The following is a 27,773-nucleotide window of genomic DNA, read 5'->3' as shown; positions in this document are numbered from 1 at the left end:
CGCCCGCTGGCAGCGCTGCCCGCTCCGCACCTCCCCGCACCTCCCCGCACCTCCCTGCTCGTCCCTCCCCGGCTCCGCCCCGGCCCGCGGAGGGGTGCCCGTCCCGTCCCGTCCCGTCCCGTCTCGCCCGCTGCCCGCACCGCTCCGCACCGCGCTCCGCTCCGCAGAGGTAAGGGCTCCGCCGCGCCCCGCTCCGCGGCTCGGTCTCGGGTCCCCCCGGCTCCGGTGGCTTCTCCCCGTGCGGAGCGGAGCGCTGCCGGGACGCCTGCAGGCGCCGCTCCCCGCCCCGCATGCCCGTCTCCATTCCTTTATCCCTTTTCTCATCCCCTTTTCCCCCCTCCTTGAACCTTTTCCCGTGAATCGCACCCAGAGGCTCTGCTCTGTTTAGCAACCGGACAGCCCGAGCCCTGTCCCAGCGTCCAGCCCTTTCCTTCTGCGGCTGGAATGATGTTTGTGAGAACAAAAGTGGTTTAGGGCAAGTGCTGTGACCTTTGGGATGGCCGCTGCTGGCACATCGCCCTCAGCCAGCCGGGATGTTATCCCATCCCATAGCTGCAAACATCTGCACCCAAGGGCTCCCGGCAGGATCAGGGCAGGTCGCTGCAGCCCCTTCCTCAGGAACACCTTGGGAAATACAAGGTGCTTATTTTATTTGGGGTCTTTTAAGAGCGCTGCTGTTAATTGGCTTCTGATCTACCCAGTTCCCCAGCTTTGACTGTTCCCAATAAGCCAGGAGAGATCCCCCCTGTACGGTAGCCCCAGGCGAGGCAATAACCCACCGGAGATACTCTCTCATCTATGGGCAGCTTTGCTATAAGGAACATGTTTAATAAATCATAAGGCCGGTGAATTCCTGGGATTTTTATTGCTTCTGTAAAAATGCAGTTTTGATCCGTCTGCGAGGGACACTGGGAAACAAAGCGGCTCCTTTCAGAGCTGGATCCTATGAGGTTAGGACATGGAGCTGGTGGTGGGGCTGGTGCCTGCGAGCCCCCCGGCCATTAGCAGTGCCGTGGTGGGCAATGGGGCCATCCCCTGCCCCGCTTGGCTTTTCTGCCTCTGCTCTTTGAGGGGCTGAGCACAGTCTGGGCGTCGGGAGCCCCATCTTGGCTCCCCTCTTGCCGCCGGGATGCGGGTGCAACCGCGTGCGCAGAGCCGAGGCATTGATGCCAGGGGAAACATCCCAGCTGGAAACCCAGCGAGGCTGCGCCAGGCTTCAATTACATTTTTCCTCCTCGCCCTATTGCCCAAGGGGAAAAGAAGCAGAAAAAAAAACCCCAAACTGCTAAAACCCAGGGAGAGATTCTTGCAGTCGGCATCGCCTGGTTTCCATCAGGAGGGCTGACCCCATCCCGCCGGCAGCGGGGCAGCGGATTGCCCCGGCGTGCTTGGGCAGAGGACTGGAAATAAAGCCATTTTCTCCATTCGCTTGTTCCAAGCCCAAAACTGGGGTTTAGGGCTGGGAGCGGAGCCAAAAAGTGAAAGGCACAGGGAGATGTGACCCCGGGAGGCGTCAGGAGCTCGTTGGGATTTCGGGAAACACGAGTGCTGTGAATGGGTTCGCTGGTTATGGGTTGAAGTGGGTGGTGGAAGGTGCCCAGCTCTGCCCTCAGCCGCCGAGCTGCCCTGTGGAAGCAGCACTTTGGTGATCAGGATTTGTCCCCATCTCCTGCCATGCCTTTGTTTTAGGCTGCGTGGAGCCCATCCGCAATAGCAGAGGCGGGGAGGGAGCTTTTCTTTGTAGAGGGAAGCATTTAAATTCTTTACAGTGATTCATATATTCCATTCATATGAAACACAGCCCCGCAGAGTGTGAATGGCGACTGCTGGGGGATTTTTTGTTGAGGCAATAAGCCCTCGAAGTGTCAGAAGTTATTCACACCTTGCTGAAATCAAGGATATTTCTGTCCGTGGCTCTTGGCAGGGGCTCAGCACAGCTCGCCTTGCCTCGGGTTTTCAGTTTCCCACTTGGATACGGCCGGGGGGAGCGTGGGGGCAGCCCTCTGGCTCCCACTGCCCGGTGCTGTGCTCCTTGGTGCTTTCTGAGCCCCTGGCAGGGCCCTGGCATGGGCTCTGCGTGGGGCTCCCAGGGCTGGAAAGCAGCCATGTCCCAACGAGCCTGTGCCTGGGTTTGATGGTGTTCCACCGCTCATGGGGTGGTCACCGTGGCTGTGACCAAAGCCACAGGCAGAGCCCAGCACCGTCTGCCCCCCGTTAGAGTCAGCCAAGGGACAAGCTGCAGGGGCTGCAGGAAGAGTTCATATTCCCGGCACAAGCGGGTGCCCCTCCAGTGGCTCCTCTGTTGGGGTTGTGCTCATTTCAGTGCCAAGAAACCCCTTCTCCTCCTGGGATTTTGGAGGGATCTTCCCCGGGGCAGCCGGGATGGGACCTCTGCAAAAGGCTACCGGGGTCAGGCACAGCTTTGGAGGGGCTGACCTGTTCTTGGGGGATGTCCAAGTCCCCCTGGGGGGCGTTGGCTTGGTGGAAATCAAGTCTTTGGGGTGAGGGGTCCTGGCACATCACCCCATTGCCAGGATGCACCCCAGGTCCAGGGCCAGCACCCATGGTGGGGTCTTGCCTCCACCAACCACTCCAGGATGCTGTGAGCTGCTGTAAATCCTCTCCGAAGGAACCGGGAGGACAGTTTTATGGCTGCTCTGGAGCAAGATTAGCAGGGTGTTGTTTTCAGAGCTGATCCATCCCGGGACGCGGGCGCTGCGTGGTGCATCCGCGCGCTTGGCGGCTGGCGCGCGCCGCAGCCTTTCCTGTGAGGGTCGAGTTGAAGCGCCTGGTTTTAATGTTCCGTCTGCTCTTGGGATCTGGGATGTGAGCGACAAAACCTCCTCGGCGGGCCCCAGGCCCCGCGCCCGTGCAGCAGCCGCGCTCCTCGTGAGCTGCAGACGCGTTGGATCAAGGGGGCTTGGGCAACGGCACCTGCAAAAGGCGTTAACCCCAGTGGAGAGGGTGCGCGGGGCCGATCCCTTCCCATCCTCGCGTACCCCCTCGGTCATTCCCTCCTGTTTGTTTGTCTGCAGCCTGGGAAGGAGCAGGGTTTCCATTCCCTTGTGCGAAAGAAAATGTGACAATAAAAGCAAATAGTTCAGGAGGGGGAAGGAGGAAAGGACATGAAATTGCATTTGACTTCCCCCTGTTTCTCCCTCCAAGCCTGTGATAAGGGGTGCAGGCTGTCGGCTCTGTTGGTGCTGGCCTCCAAGCCTCCCCATTCCCCCATGCGCTCAGCCATCAGCTAATTACAGAGACTGATTAGTTGCCTTAACCAAAGTGGAGAGGGGCACTGACTCAGGCCCACTCCATTCTTCGCACTCTGGGGTTCTCTATGCTGGATTCTTTGGGAAGTGGGGCTGGGTGCTGCTGGAAACCCGGCTGTGTCCCGCAGCCATCCCATGGGAGCAGGGGTGATGCCGCATGCTCTCCCCTCCCAGTCAGGGCTCAGCTTTCCCTGTTTGCTGACTTGGGCGCCAGCACAGACAATAAACTTTTCCTTTTCCCCTTGTTGCTGGAGCCATTCCCGAGTCACTTCCCTGCCTGCATGGCCTCTGCCCCAGGGATGCTCTGGCTGCGTGACCCCGTGCATTGGCTCTGAACTGCAAAACAGTGAGATCCAACCTGGCTGTGCAGGGCTTGGATGGATGGATGGATGGATGGATGGATGGGTGGGTGGATGGATGGGTGGATGGAAGGAAGGATGGATGTGGATGGATGGATGGATGGATGGATGGATGGATGGATGGATGGGTGGGTGGATGGATGGGTGGATGTGGATGGGTGGATGGAAGGAAGGATGGATGTGGATGGATGGATGGATGGATGGATGGATGGATGGGTGGATGGATGGATGGGTGGATGGATGGATGGATGGATGGAAGGAAGGATGGATGTGGATGGATGGATGGATGGATGGATGGATGGATGGATGGAAGGAAGGATGGATGTGGATGGATGGATGGATGGATGGGTGGATGGATGGATGGGTGGGTGGATGGATGGGTGGATGTGGATGGGTGGATGGAAGGAAGGATGGATGTGGATGGATGGATGGATGGATGGATGGATGGATGGATGGAAGGAAGGAAGGAAGGAAGGAAGAAAGGATGGATGGATGGATGGATGGGTGGGTGGATGGATGGATGGATGGATGCAGATGGATGGATGGAGGGATGGATGGATGGATGGATGGATGGATGGATGGATGGATGGATGGAAGGATGGATGGATGTGGATGGACAGAGAGATGGGAGCACACCAGGGAAACATCCCTCCAGGGTTGGGTTGAGTGTAGGGGGCGGTACAGCTGGTGAGATGCTCAGCTCTGCTCTCAAAGCCCAACTTACCAGTGGGCATCACTCAGCTCTTCCCAAGGCACTGCAGGAGCTGGACCCTTCACCAGGACCACCATACCCCCATGTCCTTGCAGAGCATCCCACTGGCTGCTCCCTCCCTGCAGAGCTCCAGAGCTTGGCTCCCACAGGCAGGAGATGGGTGCTATCAAACATGAGGGGGGGATTAAAAAGGAGCTGGAGGTGGCTTCATGCTGGTTTCTGCTGTACCCTCAGCCCATCAGCTGCAGAGGGCTCCGGTGGCCCCTGGGCCTGGTGTCAGCCGAGTTCACGGGGCAAAGCTGCAGATCAGAGGCAGAAGCTGCAGCCAAAGCCTGCAGAGCAGCGGGGCCTCGTCCCTGGGACCTTCCCTGGGGCCCGTCCCACCGGCCCATCTGGAGATGTTTGTCCTCAGAGGCTCTTCCAGGCGCCTCTGAACAGGACAAGGCTTGGAGAGCAGCAGCCAGGGAGGAGGACAATGATTTCCATCCATGTCCACCTGCGGTGGGCGCAGGGAGGCGGAGGCGAGCGCTTCCCCAGCCTGGACGTTCTGCACCAATCCCTGTTGCGTGCATGGAAGAGCAGCAATCCCAGCACGAGTTCTGCCTTCCCGGGCCAGGATGTGGCCCTGGGAACGCTGCAGACCCTCTGCAAACCCCAGCAGCCCGGCGGTGCCGGAGCCCTGGAATCTCGCGGCGCTGCCCACGCATGCCCTGCCGATCTCTCTTTATTGTTCCTGGGGAGGGTTTTGTTTCACTGCTGCCTTCCAAGTTCCCAGGGATCTAAATTCTAAAGCAGGGTCTTGTAAAGAGCCCTGTCCAGATGGATGAGATGATATTGCTGGTATCAGATGAGATCTATCCCCTGTCTTTATCCGCAGACAATGCAGCAGTGGGAGCAAACAAGGATAGAGCCTTTCTTTGGAGGCACATTAGCCAAATAAGAGCCTTCTCTTTGTTTTGTGCCGAAACCCAAGACCCTGGGGCCAGAGCACCGCGAGTAACTGCCCCAACCCCACAGGCACGTGAGGATTTGCCCCTTTTGCTCCAAAATCCCCCATCCCCAAGCCGCAGGCAGATGGCTCCTGCCCGTGTTTCCTTTCCTGTGGATTCAGGGCAGGGATGGAGCTGTGCTTGCGGATCTCCTGCCCTCAGACATAAGCCTGATGCCTGCAGAAGGTAGAAGTTGCTTTGATTGTGCCTTGAGGGAGAACTGAGCCCATTCAGCCAAGGATTGGGCCCATCTGGAGCAGCAGAGCCTGCTCTGTGCACAGCTCCTGCAGCGATGCTTAAACCCCGCGGCCAATTCACCTGCTTTCAGATTTACATTACAAGCCCTAAAATTCAGCCCAGGTTTGTTTTAAGAAGTTACCGGAGGCTGCGAGAGCCTGGGACTGATTTATGGCTTCCCATCAAAATCATGTGGTTTTACCACGAAACTTGGAAGCTCTGGCTGCATTCTTCCTTTGGAGATGTTGGCTTCGCTCCAGGCTCAGCTCCGAGGGTCGAGAGTGTGAATCCATCGGGGCGGGAGCACTCGGGTGCTGTGAGCGCAATGGAGGAGATGGGGATTGCTGCAAGGAGCATATTTGATGTCGGGACAACACAGCCATCTCTTTAGGGGAGCAGCGATAAGGAAAGGGGAGGCTTGGCACGGGGGGAGCTGCAGCAGTCCCTTTGCTTTCGTTTCAACGCTTGCCATTATCACCCTTGCGTCCTGCACACTCAGTGTCAGCAACGTCCCCCCTGCACCTGCGTGCCCAGGGAGGTTGTGAAACCCCACTGCTCCCTCCAGGGCCCTGCTCCGGACCCACAGGGTGAGCCACTGGTGCCCACCGGGGTTAAATATGTGGGCTTTTTGCCCGAGGAGCATATTTTCAGCCTCAAACATGCATTGTCAATGACTGCAGGAAGGTTTCTCAGCTGCTCCAGTGTCCTGTAAGCCAGCCAGCCGCCGGAGAGAAACAAGCCTACTTTTATTGCTATTTCTTCATGTTTCCTGATATTGCCAGTCTGGCGCTCACAGCCCACAGGCAGATCCCCAAAGGTCCTGGGTTTGGATTACAGCAGCGATACTTTTGTCTTTGCCTTTAATTCCACGTCCTTTGGGCCCCGGAGGGGTCAAGCTGATAACCCCCGCGCTGCCGCCGGGGTGAGCATCAAGAACCCATCACAAACCAAGTGTGGGTGATGTGGGGCCGTGCCCGGGCACCTGGGGCACAGACGGGGTCACGCCGGGGGAGTCTTGGCAATGCATGAGCAGATGAAAGCAGTGCCTTGTGTTACGTAAATAACGAGGTCAGGGTGGCTGGGAGCTGCAGCGGGTGCTGAGTCCTGCTGAGCATCCCTTGGCGCGCGGGACAGCAGCGAGTTGCTTCGGGGCTTGGGTGGCTTTTGGGTTTAATTTAGTGCTACAGATGAAAGGGAGAGCCGGGCAGCGTCACATCAGTTCCTCTGTCTGCTCCCAAAGGAAGCCGGTGGGGCCGCGCCAAGCACCAGCAGCTCCGTGCGCGCTTCCCAAACCTCCACTTGCTCCTTCCCGCTGCCAGCACGGAGCTGTCTGTGCCACAAATGGGCCTTGTCTGTGCCACAAATGGGCCTTGTCTGTGCCAAACACGCACGGCACCGGGTGGGAAGCACCGGCTCGGTGGGGAGGTGCGAGGGGCTCAGGCATCCACACCGCTCCTCTGGGCAGGGCGCGTTCGGTGCTGCGCTGCACGTCCACCAATGCTATTTTCCATTACTCACTCTCCTCCCATAGCTGTCCTCACGGACCACGTGTGGTGTTGTTGCTGAGCATAAACCATGAGTTAGGGCAAGACCCCAGAGCTCCTCCGAGCCGTTCTAAGCAGAGCTGTGCAATGAGTCTGTCATTATTACATAGCGAGTACTTTCCTCCCCGCAGGGGAAGGCCAGCGGAGCGCGCAGGAGCTCCTGTGCCAAACCATGCCCAGGCAGCACTTTGATGAAATCTTGGGTTCGTAAGAATTAATTTCATTTAAAACATTCTTTTCGTTCTTCCTAAAGCACAGCAAATCCGCGGTACTTAGGGCAGGAATGCAGCCGGAGCACTGCTGGGCAGGCAGCAGATGAGCTGGAATGGTGGGGTTGCTCCTGGTCCAGAGCTGGGCTCGGGTCCGGGCATCCAGCTGGGAAGAAGGGAGATGCTGCAGTGACTGAGCCCCTTGGCTGGTGGTGGCTGGTCCAGGGATGAAACCTGGCCCAAACCCCAAGCAGGCTTTGCTCAGGTGACAGGCTGCCAATAGATCAAGTGAGTTTTGGGGCTGGGGGCCGCAGTGGTGCTCCTGGATGGGGGCTGGCAGCTGCCATTCCTGCCCTGCACGTGAAGGTGTGGAGACCACGGCTGGGGGAGAAGCGAACCTCTCTCCACCTTGTTGTTGAGCTGGAGGCATGGCAGGGAGCTTCTTCCCAAAGGCAAGACCCCTGGAGGGCTGGCTGCTGGGGTGCCTTTGGAACGGGCTGGGATTTGCTTCTTGGGGTCCAATCTCGGTGGAAGAGCCAAAAATCCCATTATTCTGGGGCGCAGCCCCACTGGAAAGGGGTTTAACCCTCTTCCCCTCAGGCATTCCGCCTCTTGGAGCCTCCCAGGACAGGACCCAGGTGGGCTTCTCATGTAATGCTTCCTATTAGGATGCAAATGGATGCTTGCAACCTTGGGAGTGACCTCAGGGGTCTGGCTGCGAGCACAGGCATGGGATGTGCCCATGGGAGCTGGAAACTGGAAGCAGCCGATGGGTCCATCTGGTTGGTCCCTCAGCCCCTGCTGCATCACCACTTGCAGGGAGGCTCTCTTGCCATCCATGTCTGCCTCCCCCTGGGCTCCAAGCCCAGGAGAGCGGGGAGTGATGAACAAGAGGAGGACTGGAGGGGTTAGCAGGTGTCAAGTCTCATCCTTCATTCGAATGCGGAGAAATCCATGGTCACCCTTCCCTCATCCTGCACGAGCCACGTGGGAGCCGGGGGCTGCCCTTTCCCTGTGCGTTTGACCTGGAGGGATTGGGAGATGGGGTTTGCAGCAGGACGAGAGAGGCTGCACCGTGCCCGGAGCCTCCAGCTCTGACCGGGCTACAGGATGCTCCTATAGGAGAGGCTGGTGGGGTTGCCCCCGGCACGAGGGGAGCCGGGTGATGCCAGCCATGGGATGGGGTTGATCCATGGTTTGCTGGGCAGAGCGTGAGAGCGCAGGGGCTCTTTCTCTCGGTTCAATGGAGTCTTCTCCTGGAGATTGGGGGAGCCTCCAGACAAGGGGCTTTTGTGAGCTGGGCTGCAAGCCGATCCCCTTTTGTGGTTTTGCTTTTTTGGATGATACAATTTGTTATTCCAAGAACTACCCAGCAAATGGACCCCATTAGCCGGGTCCCTGGAGCGGCTGGAGCTGGCGCTCCCGGTGCTTTTGTCTGCTCCCACCTTGGCTCTGAAGGGAGAAGCTGGGACCACGTCACTGCAGCACCTTTGCCCTTGGATGGTGCCCAAGGGAGAGGGGGGCCAGGAGCTGCCGTCCCTCCATGCAGGCTGCGGGACCGTGGCTCTGCTGACAGAGCATCTTAAGGGATTAGCCTGGGCTGGGAAAGGGGGACAAGCGGAAAGCGCCGGGCTTGTGGAATTCCCCATCTCACTCGTGTCCCCAGCGGCACGCTCACAATAACCCAATTGTTGCCTTGCTGCTGGGGGCTGGAGCCGGTGCCAAGGGGAACCCATCCATGCAGCAGCCCTTTTGCCCTCTCGGACATGGCTGGACCCTCACCCCAGCCAGTATTTGAGGTCCTTTGTCCCTGCAGAGAGCACTGACCGCGAGCGGGGCTCATTGCCCCTATGGAGTGCCAGGGGTGCAGGGTAGGAAGCCGGAGGCAGCCGTAGCATCACGGGTCCCACAGCAGTTGCAGTTCAGCAGCTGCCCACTGCGGCTCTGCAGACCCTGAGCAGGGCACGGGCTCTTCTGTGCCACACATTTGGGTCCACCCAGGGCAGCTCTGAACCCATGGTGGCAGCCTGTGCTGCTGAATCCCATCCCTGGAGCTGTGGTACCCAGGCACATCCATCCCGCTGGGCAGCCCAGGGCTGGGCAGTTCAGCTGGAGCATCCTTGGCCCTCTCGGCGTTCCCTCCTGCGGTGCGGGGACGCTGCTGGCTCTGTTTGTGTTGGCTCCGTTGGGCTTTCTTCCCGCATGGGACCCGGCTGGAGCTGGGCCAGAGCCAGCTCGTTTATAACCAACAGCATCGGACACCTCTCTGGGTGGTGCTGAAAGCCCCTGGAACAGCCCCGTGGCCCCACCGAGGTGCACGGGGCCAGGGTGCTCGGTGGCCAGGGCCAGGTTTGGTGCTGGGATGCTCGGGGGCGGTGGGACGCAGCTTTGGGCAGCGCTTGCTTTCTGCTGGCACAAGGGGCCGTGGTCGGGCGCTGGCAGAGCCCAGCGGGGGCCGTGGGAAGGGGCAGCCGTAACTTCCCGACAAAAGCATCCCGGCAGCGCCGGGAGCCAAGCACGGGGGCAGGACCCATGCGGGAGCCTTGTGCTGGCCGCTGCCTGCCCTGCCTGTGGGGGACAGCGGCAGTGGTGGCCCCCAGTGCTTCCCTTGGGGCCCGGCTGCAGCGTGCCAAGGGCCAGCACGGATGCGGGGTTCCCGGCACCCGGTCGTGGCCAGAGCCGTCCATCCTTCCATCGGCCTCCTGCCAAATCCCACCCAGGGCCTGGCATTTCAGCCGCCGTGCCTTTGGAAAACAGCATTTTAATGCTCTTGCTGTAGATGAGGTGGAAAATGTCCGCGGGCTTGTGCAGGAAGGCTCCCGGGAGCCCAGAGGCACCGTAGGCGCGTTGAGCCCCGGCCAGGCACTGGCATGGGGTGGGATCCTCCGGGACTTCCCTCCCATTGCCGCCCAGCTCCAGTTGTTTCCGTTGCAGCGAGGCTGGTGCTGCTCAGCCCCACCAGCGCCTCGGTGCTGAGATCTGGGGCACGTTGACCCTCCCTGGGGACACCGCCTGCTGCCGCCCCTGGTGCTTCCCTGCCCAGCAGCTCCCAGGGTGAAGGCTGAAGGGCTCCTTAGGTTTCTCTGTTTGTTTGTTGGGCTTTTTCTGTTTGGTGCTGGAATTGTCTCTAGAAAAATGGGATGAATTAAGCGCATTTAATTCTTTCCCCATGTTCCATTGCCACATGTGAAGGCTCAGTCAGTGCCAGGCCAGCGCAGCAGCGCAGCATCCACAGCCCCGAGCCCGGGATGCCACGTGCCCACCGTTTCCTAGAAGGCAGCAACGTGCCAGCATCTGCCCCAAGCTGGGATCTGCTCCCTGGGTTGGGATCTGGTCCCCACCTCGGGATCTGCTCCCTGGGTTGGGATCTGGTCCCCACCTCGGGATCTGCTCCCTGGGTTGGGATCTGGTCCCCACCTCGGGATTGGCTCCCTGGGTTGGGATCTTCCTAACACACGGAACAACCAGGACGGGCACTGGAGCCCCTTGGGTGGTGGAGTGGGAGCCAGTCCCCTCCTGAGCACCCAGCAGCCTGTCCCCAAATGAAGGGGTGCAGAGGCAGGGGCTCCTCACCATGCTCAGGGCCCTGGGCAGGATGAGCCTTGGTTTGGGCAGTGGGTCCCAAGCGGGGACAGGGGGAGGTTCCCACATGACGCAGCCCAGAGGGAAGCTCTGCCTGGCAAACAGGAGCTGGATCCTTTTCCAGCTTGAAGCCTAAACAAGGGGGTTTGTAATGAACGCATCCCCTGGCCTCAGTGCAGCAACTGGCCCCACCGGCTGCAGGAGACCACAGCCCCCCCAGGGCCCCTGAGCTGGTCCAGGACAGGGCATGTCCCTTGTGCCATCACCACTGCAGGCTCCATCCCATCCTCCTGCAAAAGGTGCCTTTGGGACACTTACAGGGACATGGGGACAGCCCCAAGTGCTGTCGGCTGCGTTCCTGCCCCGGGGCTGGCGTCTCCAACAGGAATGAATGAGTTCCACTGAGAAAATACAGGGTAGGGAGGGCTGGAAAGGACCTGAAGATCGAGTTCCATCCCTCAGTACACAGGTGTCTGGTCTGCGCTGATCTCCACTGTGCATGGGCTCCAGGACCCAGTTTTGCTTGGTGAAGGGTCAGTGGTAATGGAGATGCCCAAGGCTCCTCAGCCCTGGAGCCTGCAAAGGTCCCCAGCTCTTTGGTCCTGTCTCCACTCGCTCCTGGTGCTGTCCTGGCTGCTCCTCTCTACCCGAGTCCAGAAGTTTTGTTCCCTTGGGGTGCTCTGGGGCACCCCATCCATCCCACTCTCCTTTCAGCTGCCCTAGCGTGGTCCGGGTCTGGCTGCTCCACTAAATGAGATCCTTGGTTGCACTGGGAGTTAGGAGCCCGATGGTCAGGTCGCGCGTTGGAAGCTCTTTGTTTAGGACAAACAGAGAGGGTGCACGTGGGAACGGTGAGCAGCTCCCTGCATCCCCCAGGACACGGCACCCGCATGGCCCAGACCCCTGGGCAGGAAAATCTGCTGCTTGTGCCATGGGGCCGGAGGGACACTGGGGCGGGGTTTGGCGTAATCCCCGGGAAAGCGGAGCCACTGGAATTCCCTGTGAGGCTTTCGGCTCCGAGACAAAGGAAATGTGGAAACTAACAAAAAAAAAAGGAGTAAAAATTGCAAGCTGAGGAATGGAAGGAGCTGAATCAGCGCCGTTGAAACGCCTCAGACAGCCCCGGACACGCAAAATTCCGGGAACATAACCCACGTCTGTCCCGACAGACGGGCACGTGCTGGGGGGGGGCACCCGGAGTGGCACCGGGATGGGTGCAGGGAGCCCTGCAGAGCCCCCAGGCAGGCTCCTGCACCCAGCCCATGAAACGCTCATTATGGAGCAGGGGGGAAGCTGAAATCCAAGCCGGCAGCGCGGGGCCAGCGCCAGGCGGGCGGCGGGAGCGTGGTTTATGGTAGCGCCTTGTCAGAGTTTCCACTGCTCACCTCGGGCTGCTGGGCCCTCAATCAGCGCCCATAAATTAAACCGAATTAAATAACACGAAGGAGAGCCGTGCCCGAGGGGCTCCATCCCCTCGCCGGGCTGTGAATGTGTGTCTGCAGCCCTGCCGCTGCTGCCGGGCCAGGAAAGCCGCCCTATGGTGCATGGCCCCGGCAGCAGCAGGGATGGGGATGGGATGAGGATTGGAACCAGGAAGGGGTGCTCAGGGCAGCAGGATGGGGAGGGTTCAAGCTGCAGCACTGGAGGACGAGGGTCCTGTTGGGACCAAATGCTCGTTTTCTTGACTGGGCTATTTGGAGGCAGACAGGGTCTTAACCCTCTGATAGCCCCAAGCCAAGGTCGGGCTTCGTCAGCCCCTGCTCCTCCTCCCCACTGGGCTGCCCCACAGCTCACCCAGCTCCACCACTGCCCATCCTGACCCCACACCCAGCAGGAGCTGGTCCCCCGTTGGGATGCTCTGCCCTGGGCTCTGCCGCAGGGAGATGCTGGGATGGGACCTGGGCAGGGGTTGGGATGGAGCGCGGGTCAGCGACCGCCGGGGTGGGGATGTGCTGAGCAAAGCAGGGTGGGAGGGTCCTTGGCGGGATGCTGGGGGGAAGAACCAGGACCCCTTGCGCCGCATCTGGCCCTGGCGAGCCCCCGGTGAGCAGGGCTGGGAGCGGGCAGGTAACCCAATCCCCCCGCGGCGGGGAGGGGCGCAGGCGAGGCTCCGGCTCCCGAGCTCTGTTTTAATGTAAACCTAGCTCTAAGGCAGCTTTTTCTCATTTTTAAACTATTTCATATCAATCCTTGGCCTGACGTTTGTTTTCTTTGAGTGCGGTGGGGAGCGTGGTCGGCATTGCTGAGGAGATCTCCTCTGGAATCTTGGCAGAGGCGGCTCCCTATCTTTGAAGCAAAGGCAAATGCAAAACAGAAGGCAGATATTGGAGAAGCATAAACAATATTTCCCCCTCGCTAACCCCAGGCGCGGGGCAGCAGCCGGCGCAGCGGCACGGAGGCAGGGCGACCTGGTACCCAGAGCCCATCACCGCAGCACCTGCATGGGTTAACCCTAAGGCAGGCAGAGTGTGAGCCCCCAGCGCCACACTGGGGCACATCCCCACCTCTTGTGGCCGTGCCATAGTGCAGAGGACACAGCCCTGGGGACCAGGTGCCGGGACGGGCAGTGATGGGGCAGGTTTGCAGTGAATGGGGGGGGGGTGGGTTCTTGCCCTGTTGGGGTCACCCCTGAAATGCTGGAACCCCACGAAAACGCAGCTCTGGGGGTGAGGGGGGCTTCGGCAGCGTTACCCCAGAGGGGTTTGGGGGGGACGTGCGAGGTGAGGATGAGCACGGTGAGGATGCGCTGCGGGAGCACTGCGGGCTGCAGGCAGCAGCGCAGGCACCAGGCAGGCGCACGCAGCCTCACCTGGGGTGCTGCTAAAAAGCTGGGAGAGGAAACGGAGATCAAAGGAGCCGGCAAAAGGAGGGAGGGGGGATTTCAACCCCTGACACTAACCCAAAATGACCGTTAGGATAAACACGGCGAGGCTGCTCCATCCGGGAGCCGGGCGCGCCGCGGGGAGGCTGGGATCCGTTCCCTGGTGCTTTGCAGAGGGGAAGCAGCAGCTCGCACGTTTCCCATCGGATCCGGGCAGCTGGGAGGGTGCTGGCGGTGCTCAGCCTGGGGAAACGACGGCACAGGGAATGCCGCGGTGGTAACGTGGGAGTGAGCTGACAACCAATGGCACCAGGAACTGGCTCGGGAGCTGCTGTCCCCATGTGCTCCCGCTGCTCCGGAGCCTGTTTTCCTCGTGGCAGGAGGTTGCGATGGATGGAGCATGGAGAAGGCAGGCACCACAGCTGAGGCTCCTGTTTACAACCGGAGGGGGCTCTTGCAGGAGAGACGGACATCAGGGCTGATGAACAGAGGGGTGGGATGGCAGTGCTGGGGTCTGGGGCAGGAGATGATCCTGGACGTGATGGAATGGGGACGTCCTGCAGAGCAGACACTCGTTTAATACCTGAGGGATGAACCTGGTTCACACCCGGCCTCTCCCCTGTTCCCTCTTGGTAGCTTGGGCATTCCTGGCCCCCTCCACTCCCTGCCCCATGGGGTGCACGGACAGGGGCTGGAGCAGCCGTAGCATCATTACATTCACTCAGGCACAGGAGCTGCATCCCCCCGAGGTGCTGCCTGGGCCGCTCTGAGCACCCCAGAAGGCTCTGGCCTGGACCACAGCTCGTTATAATTAAGGCAGTGACCCCAGCACGAGGCTGGGAGTTTAAATGTCTGCGGTTGATGGCCGCTTGCCCACACATTCCCCGAGATGGGAATCGCTCTCCGCAGGTCCCTCCGGGATTAGCGGGCTGCTGTGCAAAACACCCGTTGTGCTGGAAAACGCCGTTTCTGTGCAGGGAAAAGCAGCCTCTGACCCAGGGACCCCGGGCAAACCCCGTCTGCTTCCCACCGCAGCTTATGTGTCCCAGCCGGTGCTCGGGGGGTGATGCTCCTGCAGCCATGGCCCTGCCTGGGGTCTCTGGGCAGATGCTCCACATCCCACACCAGGATCCGGTACCGGAGGTTGTGCCCGGGTCACAGCATGGGCTCATGGAGCAATTCGGGCTTCACACAGCTTGCCCCCCCCTGCTGAGGCTGCACAGAGCACGGGAGAGGGGCTCCAGACACTGCCCGGAGGCTGCCGGGGTGGAAAAGGGGCCGGGACCCTCCAGCATCGCTGCATGTCCCAGCTCCGGTGCTCCCGTTCCAGCTTTGCTCCAACTTGTGGCTATTGGGAAAGGAGTCTCTGCTGCGCCCGGGGCAGGCACCGTCCTGCTGGGATGGAATGGAGGAGGAGGAGGAGGAAGAGGAGGAGGAGGAGAGGGGAAGAAGAAGGGAAGAAAAAGAAATGAATCCCCACAAAAATGTCTTCATAACAGGAAACGTCTCATAAAATACCTGTGGTTTGGCACGTGCGATCCCACTGGTCAAACTATGCACCTGGCAGGCAACCCTGCTATTACTGCTGCGCAGTCTGGTATGTCAGTGGGGCTGAGGCTGGCGGCGGGAGATGGGACCGGGGGGCTGAAACCCCCCAGCAGGGACAGGGTCAGGAGCGAACGCGTCCCTTGGGGTCCCGTATGGGCACTCACGGGGATGTCCCAGCCCTGTTTCGACAAGGGGACCACGGTGCCGCAGGGATGCTGTGACCCCCGCTCAGGCTCGCACTGGGGGCAGAAACGGGGAGTTTCTGCAGCTCTGGGACAGGGTTGTTCCCTCCCCAGCCCCAGCTCCGAGCCAGGACAGAGCCGGAGGTCTCTGTGTCCCCAGACACCTCGGTGAGCGCCGTTCCCTGGGGATGGCTTCTCCCCGCGCACCCCCTGGCTCCGGCAGGGATCAGCCGGGGTTTTGACAGCCGGGGGCAGGATTAAGCCCTGAGCTGTGACCTGCAGCGGGCTCACGCCCTGCAGCGCTCCCGGCACGCACGCACCCAGGGGCAGTAATCGCCTTAAGCTGCTCCCTGACCCCGCGGGTGAGGGATCAAGCGGCGGCATCGATCCCGCTGTCGGCACCAGGGATGGACCTCGGGGTCGCTGCCACGGCCCCTGCGCCAGCCTGACACCACCTCCCATTGTGCATCGCTCCAGTGGGTCGAGGGGCAAACACCCGGGCCAGTTTGGCAGCAAGGTTGTGACCGTCAGAGCAAGCAGAGCCCAGCAACCCACGTCTTGTGTGGTACCCCGGCCCCAGGCTGCTCCTGCCACCGCAGCTCCTCCTGCATCCCAGCATGGCCTGAGCCTCACATGTACCGGCTGGCCCGTGGCTACCAACACCAGCTCAGGCCATGGCTTTTCCTGCAGCCCTCCAGCCCTGCAGTAGTCACTGAGCAGCACAGACCCAGCAGCCTTGGTGTTCATTTGGCTGCAACCCCTGCCCGGACCGGAGCAGCATGGATGGACGCAGCCACCACCCGCAGCACGGCTGATGCCAAAGAGGGGCTCTTCATGGGGGACTGTAGCGATCAGACAAGGGGTGATGGGTTCAGACTGACCCCGGCTCAGGTTGGCAATGGGGCCGTTCCCCGGCTCTGTGGGCTGAAGGCACCACGGGGCTGCGCCGCAGGGCAATGCACCATGCCGTGCCATGCCATGCCGTGCCATGTGCAGCCCGCCTGCTGCCGAGCCCAGCGCGGGCGCTGCCGGGGCCGCCTGCCCACGGGGTTGGTGTTTTCTTTCCGTCAAGGAAAATGTTTTCTTGTTCCCTGGCTGCGGGCGGGGGAGGCTCCGGGGCCGTGCTGCAGCCTCTGCACCGGCCCCGCTGTCATGCGTTTAAGGCCCGGCTCGAGCCAAGGCTGCTCCGGCGCTGCTCGGCCCAGCTGCTGCCCGATGCCTTTGGCGGCCCAGCCTGCGGAAGCAACGCGTGGTCTCGGTTGCAGCGGCTCCCTTCGCGTTCGCGCCTCCTTCCATTGTTATTTTTAAGGCATGTGCAGCGTAAACCAAATCATCCACCTCCCGCTGGAGCCCGTCCAGCCCCGTGTTGGGCTTGGAAACCCTCCCTGCTTTAGTTCTCTATTGCAAATGACCGGAGGATGGAGCAGCTCGATGGGACACGGCGGCGTCCAAGCCCGCGCTGCTCCAGCCCACCCACAAGCACCGGCTGCTTTCTTGGTGCTTTCTCTTTGCAGAGTCCATCTGAGCTGGATGAGTGCGCGGTGCTCGGCAGGGAGCTTCTGCCCCGGTGGTGCCCACGGCCATGCTCCCAGTGTGTGGCAAGGGGTTGGGACCGTGCCGATGCGGTTGAAGCGCATCAACAGCCCCATCCTGCTCATCCCGGTGTCGCAGCAAACTCATGGGGGGTTTGGTGCAGGGATGGAGCCGGGGTGAGGGCCAGCGCCACGCCCTGCACCCATCCTGCTTTCACTGCCGGCTTTAAACAACTTCTGCCTTCTCCTGCCCTTCAGCCGCAGTCACCGCTCCCCGCGGATCACATCTATTGCCTGAGAAAACAATTCCCCCTGAAGGAGCAGGAGCGGTGCTGCCAGCCCCAGCGTTAACACTGAAATCACAGGGGCCATAAATCAGCCGCCCCTCAGTGCCCAAGCGCCCGGTTGTGTGCGCGGGGAAGCGAGCGCTGCGCCGGGTCCGGGTGCCGCGCACCGGGATGTCCCCGCTCCTGCACCCGGAGCAGTGACTCGGATGCTGCCGGGAGACGGGGACCGCGCAGGGCAGCAGCAGCCCCCTTCCATTGGGAATGGCCGGGAGCACACCAGGAGCTCGCCAGCCCAAGCAGCCCACGCCAGGGCTGCTCCTGCGGCGCTGGGGGCAGAAGGGGCCGCGAGAACAAGGTGTCGTTTCTTGTCTCCTCTCATGCTTGAAGTGCGAGGTTTTTTTTTCCCCTTTCCCCGGCGCTTTCATTGCGTGCCAGGGGTTTTTAACACGTCTGCTCACCGGCTGCCAGGGGAGCAGACACTCGCTCCGCTAGCGCGGCCCTGCTGCGCTCTGAAGCCATGCCAAGGGGCTCGGTGCCGCGCCGGGCTCCCCCCCTCCCGCAGCCAGGCAGCGCGGTGCTGCTCAACCCCATCCCTGCTCCAGCATCCTGGAGCCGCTGGACCCCCAGGGCTCCCCTCTGTGAACTCTTCTGGCCCAGCTTCTCCTCCCGAAACTGCTCCGAGGGAGGAAGAGCGGCTCCTCATGGGACCTCTGCTGGATGCACCGGAGCGGAGGATGGACCGTGCCATCTGCATCATGAACCGGCCGACGTCTGCAACCTGCCCTGGGAGATGAGAGCGCTGCGGGGCTGCTCGTGGTGATTAATTATCACTTCATAACGCAGGAGAGCTCAGGCATGAAAGAGCCTCTTCACAGCCGCGCCGTGCGCACTTTATCCATCACATGAGGCTCCAGATGTTTCCATTTTATGGTTATTAAATCACCGCCTGGAGAGCCCGGGGAATGGGAGGCCTCCTGCCCCGGTGCCGGGCACCGCCGGGGGGGACGCAAAACACCCGGGACCCCGTTTCCTTGAGGACCAGAGACGTGCGCCTGGGGTCTGAGGCCAGGTTCCCTCCCATCGCTTCCAGGGCAGGCGGGATGCCCCATGCAGACCAAGGGAGGACGTGCAGGAGCTAAGCCCATGTCTGGAGGCTCTGGGTTACAGACGCGGTCACCCCGGCGCGGAGCGGAGGGACTCGATTCCACACCCGGAGCCGAAGCAGTCGGAGCACCCTGTCCTCCCCTCCCTTCCTCTGGCTCCAGTTTCCCCCCGGTTCCATCTCATCCCAAGGGCTGAGGTCTCACAGCATGAGGGAACATCTACAAACGCTGCTGAGCACCCAGCGGGGAGGTGCTGAGCACCCCAGGGTGCTGCTGCCGTGGTGTGGGCTCATTGAGGATGGTGCAAACACCCCTGTTGAGCAGAGGTGAATAAAGCCCAGGTGGGAGAAGGGCGAGCTGGGAAGGGAGGGAGCTGGAGGTGGAGGCGCAGGGGTCACCCCAGGTAAGGAAAACAAATAAATAGCTGATTCAGGGCTATGCTCGCCTCTCTTATTGAGCAGAAACTGTATTTTTACAGCTGCAATCCCTTAAAATGGGATTCGCTTTCCCTTAAACAAATCCCTGTAAAATAATGCTTCATAAAAACACACGTTCGTCTCGGCCCCGAAGACAGAACGCAATGAAGATGGTGAGCCCGTCCCTGCGCCGGCGGTGGCTGTGGCAACGTGTCCCTGGCTGAGCCCGGCACTGGAACGGCACCGCCACCGCTGGCTCCGGTGCGATGGGCAGAGGAGAACTCTGCGTCCAGCACTGCTGTGGCACAGAACCACAGCCTGGTTTGGGTTAAAGGGACCTCAAAGCTCCTCCAGCTCCAACCCCTGCCACAGGCAGGGACCCCTTCCACTGGAGCAGCTTGCTCCAAGCCCCTGTGTCCAACCTGGCCTTGAGCACTGCCAGGGATGGGGCAGCCACAGCTTCTCTGGGCACCCTGTGCCAGCACCTCAGCACCCTCACAGGGAAGAGCTTCTGCCTAAGAGCTCATCTCAGTCTCCCCTCGGGCAGGTTCAAGCCATTCCCCTTGGCCTGGCCCTGCAGGCCCTTGCCCAAAGCCCCTCTCCAGGTTTCCTGCAGCCCCTTCAGGCACTGGGAGCTGCTCTAAGGTCACATCAGGATCAATCCCACGCCAGGGCTCCCCCTTCCCTTTATCAGTTTGCTTTAATTCCAGTTGCATTTGCTCTCATTGAGGGCTCTTTCTCTCTCCCGGCTGCAGCTTTTTTATCAGTGCTGCTTCAGCAGAAGCAATCCAAAATTCCGATCAAACCCCGGTGTGCTGCAGCCCTGGCCCTGCTCCGCGGCAGGAGAGGCAGAGCTTAATGCTCATTCATAACCCCCACGGGTCGGTTATTGCGAGGAGGAGGCAAAGCAGCGCGGCTCCGGCATCCCTGCTTCTTGGAGCTTCCGAAAACAAATGCTCTTTGCAGATCAGTGTTTGCAGCTCCGGGCATGGAGCTGGCACTGAGGAAGCTGCCGGTGATGGGGGCATTTGGTTCAAGGCAGAGGCTGCTGCTCCCAAGTGCACAGGGCTCCCATCCTTCACCCTCTGAGCTGCCATCACTGCCCACAAAGTGCCTCAAAACACAGGGAGTGTTGGGCTCCAAGCACGTGGCTTTGGTCCAGCACCCATTTGGGAGATGCAGCACCCACCCAGCTGAGGCAGAGAGAGCTTGGCTTTTGCTGGAGGAGAGACCCTGCTTGCCTGAGGGATGCAACATGGGAATAGCCCAGACACACAGGTACTGGGGCAGCCTCTGAAAGCTCTGCTGCTTCTAACCCGTGGATTCGTTGTGCATCTTCCAGCCGGCGCGTGGCGGGAGGGGGAATGTGTCCAGGGCGTCTGTGGGGCTGAAAACGGCTCCTGCTGGGATCCTTCCCAGGTTCTCAGCTGATCCTTGGGGATGGAGGGTGCAGGCGGGGGGCACGGTGCCCGCTCTCACTGTTGCTTTGTCCGCAGGAGCAGAGGGGAGCAGGATGCTGCCGGACGCCGTGGTGCTGCTGCTGGTGGTGGTGATGGTGGTCGGCCTGCACTCGGCAGCGGGAGGCGGCGTGGGGGGCTATGCCCAAGTGAAGTACATGCAGCCCATGGTGAAGGGACCCCTGGGACCCCCCTTCCGTGAAGGCAAAGGGCAGTACCTGGGTAAGGGACGCGCTCCGCCAGGCGGGAGGGACACGGGGACGTGGAGAAGGGACTGGAGCATCCGCAGCCATCAGGCACTCGTCATCTCCTCACCCTTGGGTCCCAGAGTGCAGCCCGGGTGGGTGCTGTTGCCCAAAGCATCTTTGGCCAAGCACAGAGGAACTGTTTAGTTCCCCTTAACCCAGTGCAGAAGGGCAAGGATGGGCACGGGGAGAGGCTCACTGAAGTAGAGCACCCTTGGGTCCCTCCGCCTGGGGGCCAGTGCACAAAGGGGACCCGCAAGCCTTTTGCTCCCATCCTGCTGCATGCTTGCTGGTAGCTTTGAGGCACAGCCCGGTTGCTCTCCATCCCTCCCTCTCACTGCACGTTAAACCTGAGCTGTCCCGGAAAGGCTTTTTCCACTCCTCCACCTATTCCGTTTTCCCTGTCTGCGTTTCACACCAGCTGGGAAGGGAAAGAGGACCAAGGCCAGAGCTGGGACCCAGCCGGGTGTGGGAAGAGCAGCAGAGACATTTCCTCCCTTGGGGAGCAGCGACAGAAACCCCACGAGTGTCAAATCACTGCCCACTGAGCTCCATGTGCTGTGCAGAGCCAGGGCTGCGGCCCCGCTGCCAGCCCAGCCCCAGCCTTTCATAGCCTCCTGCCCTGAGCTCCCCTGCCTGCACCCCGAGCCCTGCCTGCACCCCCAGCCCTGCCTTCACGTTATTAGTACATGGCAATTGCCCCCACCTTGGGGAACTGCCCAGGGCTCTGTGCAAGCAGCAAGTGCTGACTGCGACTGAGGTTCTGCAGCTCTCTGCAGCTCACCGGGGTTTGCAGCCCCTTGTCCCAGCATCTCCCCAGGGTGCACCCACGGCAGCAGCAGCACCCTCACTTCAAGGACGCAGAGGGCTCTGAGCCCTTTCCTTGACCCCAAACACACGAGTCCCAGCGCTCTCCCCCCCTCCAGCCGCTGCTGGCAGCGCTGTGGGATGGGGCAGCGCTGGTGCTCAGGCGCCGGGATCCCCCAGGTCGGTGCTTTGCCCTCGGGAAGAGCTGCTGGAGCCCTCCCCGTGTGTTCACACAGACCCAGACCCTCCGGGGAGCCAAAATCTTGGCTCTGGGAGGAGAAACTGGAGCAGGCAGGGCTGCGGGTGCCGATTTCCTGCAGGGCGGAATGGCTTATCAGGAGTTGAGCTCAGCACATGTCAGAACGCACACAGCAAAACCTGGCGCCGGAGCACGCTATGACCCCCCCCGCCTCCCTGCCCCCTTCCCAGCTGTTGTAAAGCTGCTCCCTGAATCCCAGCCAGAGACAAAACCTTCCAGCGCAGTGCAGGAACGCTTCAGCTGCTGGTGGGACTGGATTCAAATATCTCCCTGCTGGGTTTCCTTCTTCCCCCCCCCCCTTTCTTCCTATGCTTGTGCTGCCTCTGAGCACTGCTGCCTGCTAACCATGGCCGACTGAGGAGTGAGCATGCCTCGCAAGCCTCACCAGGCTGGACAGGGCTCAGAGGAGACACTGAGGCAGGGCAGAGCAATGGAGTGCCCCAGAGGTTACTCTGCTAAAACCCCTGGGAAAGAGAGGACAGCAGCGGGATGAAGGCAGCAGGATGCAGGCAGCGGGGATGCAGGCAGCAGGGATGCAGGCAGCAGGATGCAGGCAGTGGGGATGCAGGCAGCTGGATGAAGGCAGCAGGATGCAGGCAGCGGGGATGCAGGCAGCTGGATGCAGGCAGCGGGGATGCAGGCAGCAGGGATGCAGGCAGCAGGATGCAGGCAGTGGGGATGCAGGCAGCAGGATGAAGGCAGCAGGATGCAGGCAGCGGGGATGCAGGCAGCCACCAGCTATGGGGCTGCAGAGAGGCAGCTGGGGAAGCCGGTGCCTCCTGGGTCCCACCGAGCTCCTGTCTCTGCTTAACTTCTGGTTTGGCAAGGAAAATCCCCGCTGGCCTCCTGCCCTGCTCCAGGGGCTCAGCTGACTCACTGTGAGGGTGCTGGGCCGTGCTGTGCCCCCGGGTGTTACCCCTGCACTGCCCCTGGGGCTGGGAGCCCTATGGGGGGCTCTCATCAGCCCGTGGGTGCCATGTAGTGAGAGGCAGGGCTGGGTTCCTCAGGGTGCCAGACTCCCCAGGAGCACAGAGGCAGCGCTGGGCAGGAGATGCTGCTACACACTAAAATGCTAAAAGCATTTAAGTAGATATTTGCAGAGCTGGGTTCCATTTTGGGTTGCTTAAAGCCAGGTCTGCGCAGGTAAACGGCTCAGGGAGCCCATTTCCCTGTGCATGTGGGGAGTCAAGCCAGCAGCATCCCAGCTCAGGGCAGAGATAAGGCCCAGGCAATGCCTGGGGTTGGGGTTTATGCCAGTTCCCCTCTAGTGGCAATACCTGGGAGCACCAACCTCAGCTGCAAAGCTAAAGGAGCACTTTTCACCTCCCCAGGCTTGGGTAAGCTCAGTGCCAAACCATTGCACAACCTCTGCTACCAGGGATCCAGCATCCCCAGAGCCGGTGGCTCTGCTGGCTCCGGCTTGGTGCTGCTGCTTTTAAGGACTCAGTCGTGTGATCCCTGTGGGACTGATGCTGGATGCACGTGGCCAAGAGGCTTCCCGATCCCTCAGCTCCTGCTGATGGGGAAAACCTTGTTTGCCATTGCCATGCTGTGCTCTGCAGCCTGCTGCCATCTCACCACCATCCCCTTGCACGGCAGCTCTCAGCAGGGCTGCGGCTGGGTCCTGTGCTGAGCCTCCAGTGGAAGACAGGACGAGGGATGCAGTAACACTGGTCCTGTGCAGTGTTCCTGTGAAACTCACTCTCACGAGACAGGGCTTGGCAGCAGCACTGGAACAAGCCTGGGCAGGCTCTGCCATGGAGCAGCCAACCTCTCCTTCCTGCAGTGTCATCCGGCCGCGCTGGCCAGCCCCGCTGCTGGCTGCTCGTGGTTGGGAACCACTTCCCATCTTGCTGGATTCCTCCTCTGTTGGCCAGTCCGTGCTGCTGCGTCCCTCCTCCAGGCGTGCAGGGCTGAGCACAGCTCCGGAGGGGCTGCAGCATCCCACCTGGCCACATCCACGCTCCTGAGCAAGGCGGAAAGCTCGGTGGTACCCAGGGCAGAGCTCGCAGGGGCCGTGCCTGCTCCTTCCCCTTCCCGCTGCCGCAGCTGGCTCCTTGCACTGGCGTTCATGGCAGCTTGGTTCATGCTTGGAGGGGAACACAGCCCCACGGTGCTGCTCTGAAATGCAGCGCTCCCAGACATGTGTCTGTGGTGAGAGCCCGGCGTTTGAAATGGGACACCAGCGGGGCTGCGCTGCCCCAGTTTCTCTCCGCTAACGGCCCCGCTTTGGTTTTCCCGTCTGCTTTCTTGGCCGCCTGCAAGCTGGCAGCCCTCGCCTGGCGCTCCTCTCCGCTGCCTTGTGTGAGAGCGTATGTGTGCCTTTCCCTTCCTCCGCGGGCTCAGCTGTAGATCCTTGTTCTGATGCCATGCAAAATGACCTAGAAAACTCGCTCTTTTCAAACCATCGCAAGGAAGAAAAAGAAAAGAAAGGCAGAGGGGGAGAACACATTGAAATCATTGCCTGGAGAAATGGCTTTGTCCAGAATTCCAGAAATCTGCTTCAGTGCAACCCTTCCCATCTCCCCTTGCCTCCTTTCCCACACTGTTTTCTGGGGGAAGGAGCAGGAGGTTTGCAGAAATCCAGTGGCAATGTCTTGACAGACAAGTATTTCCTCCCTCAGGAGAGCCAAGTGACCTCGATCACAGCCTAGGATGTGGGCCAGGCTTTGATTTACAGATAAGCTCTGAAAAGGTTTCCAGTGCCAGAAGGAAAACAAGCAGGCACCAGGCTTGGGAATGGCCAGAGCTAATGGCTGGGCTTAGGAAAGGTAAAGCCACCTCTGAGGCACCGGTGCCTGCTGCTGCCATGGTTATTCCTTTCACGTGTCTCAAATCCCCCCTAATCTCTTCCCGTTGAGTGCAAGCTCTCCGTGGTGGCAAATCCTGGTGCTGGGGTATCTGGGCCCAGCGTCCTCAGTGCCCAGGCAGAGCTCAGGGACCCCCTTGCCCCCTCCTCAGTTACACTGGGGCACCGTGCTCTGCCCCAGCCTAGACACCATCCATTCCCAGCCCAGGCACTTGACCACACAGGTCTGTTCCCAGCTGGAATGACCTACCAGGATGTCAAAGCCCTTTCCTCTCCCATTTCCCATCACAGCCACTGCCAAGTGTGTCCCTAATTACAAACCTCCCAAGAAAGCCTCTGTCAGATTCATTCTTTCTCGCCCATTCCTGCTGTCACGTGGGAAGCAGCCCCCAGCCTCAGGGAGTTCTTTATGCTCACGTCTGCGCTTTAAGCCCCGAGCTGCGGTGGGCACGGAATCGGCCTCTCCTCGCCTTTGTAGGCTCTCAGCCCATTAGTTTCTTTCTTATATCCGTTTGCAAAAGAGCTCTATAAATTCGTTAAATGTCAAGTGGTTCCAGCCTATTCCCAGCTGGGCTGACTCATTTGGACGTAACCGAGGTTGCGTTTCCCTCGAAGCTCTTGGCTTTCCCTCCATCCTCAGCACTTTTTAATTCTCTTTGGGGAGTTTTGCTGTGTCTTGCTGGCCACAGGAGCTGAGCCAGCGAGCACCGCGGGCACGGCTTAACCCATGCACGAATCACCTCTGCGGTCTCTTAAGTACATGTCCAAGAGTTTTCTTTTTAATCCAAAAGGATTAAAGGTCCCCTGAGGCCCTGGACCCGCGGGATGAGGTGCAGGGATTATCCTCAGTCTTGGCTTGCTCTGTCACCATCCTCTGTGCTGACTCCAGGCAGGAGCAACCAAATCCCACGGTGCTTTTGAGGCCACTGGGAAGTGAGGCAGCAGAAGGGTTGAATCCAGCTCCTCAGAAAGCCCCACACTGGGTCATCAAAGAGCAACACCGCCAGAGCCGACGGCAAGTGCTGCTCTTGTTGACACCCTCTGTGGAGGGATGGATGGAGTAACGCTTGGATTAGTACCCTGGACTCTGGCCAAGGTCTTGCCTCAAGACAGCCCTGCTGATGTGGTGGCCCAGGAAGCCACCGTGCCCATGCTGAAACAAAACCATTTCTAGAGAAGGACACTCTTGCAAGCACAGATCCTGCGGCTTTAACACCCCGAGGGCATCACCCACCACGCACGCATCCACCACCGGTCCCACTGAAGCTCTTGTGTCTCCTCTCTCCACAGACATGCCACCGCTGCTGCCGATGGACCTCAAAGGGGAGCCAGGACCACCAGGGAAGCCCGGCCCACGTGGACCCCCAGGGCCTCCCGGCTACCCAGGAAAGCCGGGCACGGGGAAACCGGGAATGCACGGCCAGCCCGGGCCCGCGGGGCCCCCTGGCTTCTCGGGCATCGGGAAACCCGGCATCCCAGGGCTCCCTGGAAAGGCGGGTATGAAAGGGATGCCTGGAGCCAAGGGTGAGCCTGGCATGCGAGGAGAGCAAGGGCCAAGAGGACTGCCCGGCCCCCCGGGGCTGCCGGGGCCAGCCGGCATCTCCGTCAATGGGAAGCCGGGTCCCCAGGGCGGCCCCGGCTTGCCTGGGTTTCGAGGTGAACCTGGCCCAAAAGGGGAGCCGGGTCCCCGCGGGGAGCGAGGGATGAAGGGCGAGAATGGCGTGGGGAAGCCAGGGTTACCGGGGCCCCGGGGGAACGGGGGCCCTCCTGGCCCTGCAGGGCCTCCAGGGCCCGTTGGCGTTGGAAAGCCTGGCCTCGATGGGCTGCCGGGTGCACCGGGAGAGAAGGGCGACATAGGCCCCCCAGGTGGGCCTGGCGTCAATGGGGAGCCCGGCCCCATGGGGCCCCGAGGCCCCCCTGGCATCGATGGGATCGGTGTCCCAGGCGCTGCAGGGGTGCCGGGGATACAGGGTCCCATGGGACCGAAGGGAGAGCCTGGGATCCGTGGCCTCCCTGGTTTGCCGGGCCCAACGGGCTATGGGAAGCCGGGTTTGCCTGGCCTGAAAGGAGACCGTGGGCAGCCCGGGGTGCCAGGAGCCATCGGTGATAAGGGGGAACCTGGTGTTGATGGGGAGCCGGGCGAGCCAGGCCCTGCTGGCATCATCGGGCCACCGGGCCCGCCGGGGTCCATGGGCCTGCCGGGCAAGCATGGGCTGCCCGGTTCCAAAGGGGATGTGGGGCCGAGCGGTCCCCCAGGAATGCCGGGGATGCGCGGTGACCAGGGCCCCAATGGCTTCGCAGGGAAGCCGGGGGTGCCGGGAGAAAGGGGCCTGCCCGGGTCACTGGGACCCCCTGGCCCAATGGGCCCCAAGGGGGAACCAGGGTTCATCGGCCTCCCTGGGGTGCCAGGATTGACGGGCGGCCCTGGGCCGAAAGGGGATGGTGGGATCCCAGGACAGCCAGGGCTGAGGGGCCCCTCTGGCATCCCGGGCTTGCAAGGACCCGCAGGTCCCATGGGGCCTCAGGGGCTACCAGGGCTGAAAGGAGAGCCCGGGCTCCCTGGGGTTCCCGGTGAGGGGAAGACCGGTGAGCCTGGCATGGCCGGACCCATCGGCCCACCGGGAATGCCGGGAACGCCGGGGCTGAACGGACCACCGGGTCCACCGGGGCCACCCGGGCCGCCGGGAGCACCCGGGGTGTTCGACGAGACGGGCATCGCGGGGCTGCACCTCCCAGACGGAGGCGTGGAGGGGGCCGTGCTGGGGAACGGGAAGCCAGGGAAGCCGCAGTACGGCCGAGGAGAGCTCTCCGCCCGCATCGCGCCAGCCTTCACCGCCATCCTCACCTCCCCGTTCCCAGCGTCGGGCATGCCGGTCAAGTTTGACCGGACTTTGTATAACGGGCACAACGGCTACAACCCGGTCACCGGGATATTCACCTGCCCCGTATCCGGCATCTACTACTTTGCCTACCACGTGCACGTCAAAGGGACCAACGTTTGGGTGGCGCTGTATAAGAACAACGTGCCGGCCACCTACACCTACGACGAGTACAAAAAGGGTTACCTGGACCAGGCCTCGGGCAGTGCCGTGCTTGAACTCAAGGAGAACGACCAAGTCTGGGTACAAATGCCCTCGGACCAGGCCAACGGGCTGTACTCCACGGAGTACATCCACTCCTCCTTCTCTGGGTTCCTGCTTTGCCCCACATAACGGCTGTTGGGCGCGTTTCCTTTTCACCCACGTTAGCCATAAACTGTCTTTTTTTGTTCGTTTTTTGATAAAAAAGGTTAAAATTAATACAAAAAAGAAAAATCACTGGGAAGAACGCGCGAGCCGCTGTGGTGGGACCTTGCTTCACGCTGTTTGATCCATGAGTCAAGAGGGTAACCAGAAAGGAGACACCT

General features: G+C 61.1%; 1 protein-coding gene across 1 annotated transcript; it reads left to right on the top strand.

Annotated features, from left to right (window-relative positions):
- COL8A2 (collagen type VIII alpha 2 chain) lies at positions 1–27,579 on the top strand. Its single transcript, XM_061449828.1, has 3 exons — positions 1–169; positions 20,287–20,469; positions 25,658–27,579. Exons 2-3 carry the CDS (start codon positions 20,304–20,306, stop codon positions 27,577–27,579), a joined length of 2,088 nt encoding a protein of 695 aa, XP_061305812.1. The 5' UTR covers positions 1–169; positions 20,287–20,303.
- Positions 27,580–27,773: the final 194 nt, after the last annotated feature.

The sequence above is a fragment of the Pezoporus flaviventris genome, unplaced genomic scaffold, assembly GCF_033815535.1.
Source record: "Pezoporus flaviventris isolate CSIRO_AGI_PZ_B2104156 unplaced genomic scaffold, CSIRO_AGI_Pfla_v1 ptg000008l, whole genome shotgun sequence".
NCBI classification, from domain to species: domain Eukaryota; kingdom Metazoa; phylum Chordata; class Aves; order Psittaciformes; family Psittacidae; genus Pezoporus; species Pezoporus flaviventris.
Note: the sequence above shows the minus strand (reverse complement) of the source record. Positions and strands in the feature narration are given on the sequence as shown.